Source organism: Terrapene carolina, unplaced genomic scaffold, assembly GCF_002925995.2.
Source record: "Terrapene carolina triunguis isolate 2854851 unplaced genomic scaffold, T_m_triunguis-2.0 Scaffold926, whole genome shotgun sequence".
NCBI lineage: Eukaryota > Metazoa > Chordata > Testudines > Emydidae > Terrapene > Terrapene triunguis.
The window spans coordinates 7,854,789-7,856,464 of record NW_020665277.1 but is presented as its reverse complement, the minus strand read 5'-3'; the positions used below and the strand labels follow the sequence as shown (position 1 = coordinate 7,856,464).

The 1,676-nt window shown below is 64.0% G+C and overlaps 1 protein-coding gene across 1 annotated transcript in view; it reads right to left on the bottom strand.

The window, feature by feature from the left end:
• The window catches only part of ITGAL (integrin subunit alpha L), a 35,582-nt gene that overhangs the window by 3,698 nt on the left and 30,208 nt on the right, over positions 1-1,676 (bottom strand). Inside the window, exons 22-25 of the mRNA XM_029913786.1 lie at positions 1,399-1,478; positions 812-898; positions 575-650; positions 123-233 (exon numbers count right to left, since the gene is read on the bottom strand). Coding sequence (XP_029769646.1) covers positions 123-233; positions 575-650; positions 812-898; positions 1,399-1,478 — 354 coding nt within the window. The remainder of the gene's footprint in view (positions 1-122; positions 234-574; positions 651-811; positions 899-1,398; positions 1,479-1,676) is intronic.

Below are 1,676 nucleotides of genomic sequence, written 5' to 3'. Positions count from 1 at the left end.
TCTCCCACGCTGGCACTGGGGTGCTGTGGGGGGCCCCGGCTGTGTCCCGCCTCCTGCGCTGGCGCTGGGGTGCTGTGCGACATCCCCTGTGCCTGGTCTCCGCTCCCTCACACTGTACTCACCGTCTTCACTTCCTGCTTCTCCCAGACTAGCAGGGCCGGGAACTCCTGCGGCACCATCACAAATGCCGTCACCTCTGGCTGTTGGAAACTCCCGGGCAGCAGGTTCTCCACCTGCCAAAGAGAAGTGCCGAGAGCAATGGGGATGAGGCTGCAGACCAGGCCCTTATGGCCGGGCCATGACCCGGGCCACAGGGGACGTGGGGCATTAGGGGAAGGTGGGGCAGTTAAGTCTGGCATGGGGGGCGGTAACGCGGGAGGCCAGGGAGTGGGACATGGGAGGTGGGCAACGCAGGAGGAGGGGAAGGGAGCTGTGGAGAGAGGGCTGTGGCAGTCTGGGGGCAGTGGTACGGGACTGGAGGGGAGGGCGCCCCCTGTCAGATCCTGGCCTTTCCCCCTGGCCAGCATGGCACCCCTCCCCCTCACACCTTGCCCAGCCTCGCCCAGCCCCTCACCTGGTACACGTGCTGCACGGGCTTGATCTCTGGGTTCGGGGAGCTGAAGCTGACGTACTGGGTGGACCCATCCGCTCTGTGATGGGGAGGGACATTGGTGAGAAGAGAGAGCAGGGCTGGCCCCGACCCACAGGTCAGGGGCGCAGAGAGGGGAAGAGGGAGCTTAAGGCATGAGGATCCAGGACTCCTGGGTTCTAGCCCCAGCTCTGGGAGGGGAGAGGGGGGATGGTGTCTTACCCCTTGGTGATGATGTTTATGGGGTATAGGACTGGGATCCTATGAGAGTGTCTGTTATCCGCAAGGGTCCCGTTCATGTCATTGTCACTGGGAGGGAGAGGCAGATGGACAAGAAGGAAACATGTTACAGCCCCCTGCAGCCACCCCCAGTCCCGAATGAGTGCTGGGCTCCCTGCCCCATATGCCAGCGACATCCTCCTGACAAGCACCGATATTTATAGCACCTTAAACCACAGACATCCCAAAGTGCTTTACAGGTTCCAGCCCTTGCTCAGCTCTGAGATGCGGCCACCTCTGGGGTGAGGCGTGGGGGCTGTTTATACAGGGATCCCTCGCCCGGGGCTGACACAGCCCAGCTTGCTTCGGGCGGTACAGCTGAGGAACAACGATGCTCCCCGTGACACAGGACATGCCCCCCCCTCTGGGCTCCCTGCCCCCCCCCCCACAACCTCTCAGTGTCCAAGCAAGGGGGGCTGGGGCCCGTGCAGCTGGGGGGGCTGTGGCCCATGCAGCCAGGATCCACAGGGATTGCCCCAGAGGCAGCTTGGTCCGGTTATTGAGAGGCTAGTCCAGAGCTCCGCTCCCACCTGCTGGCCATGACGTCCAGCTCCAAATAGTCCCCCCAGGAACTGTTGGTGAGAATGTCAAACAGCAGCTGGATCAGAACCTGCCCAGGGCAAGAGAGAATAGAGTCAGCACTGACTGCGAGGGGAGCGCGCCCCCTGCTGACCACTGCCCCTTCCCCCGCTCCCTGCAGCACAGCACCCCCTGCTGAGCCCCCCGCCCGCTCCCTGCAGCCCAGTGCCCCCTGCTGAGCCCCCCGCCCGCTCCCTGCAACACAGCCCCCCTACTGAGCGCTGCCCCT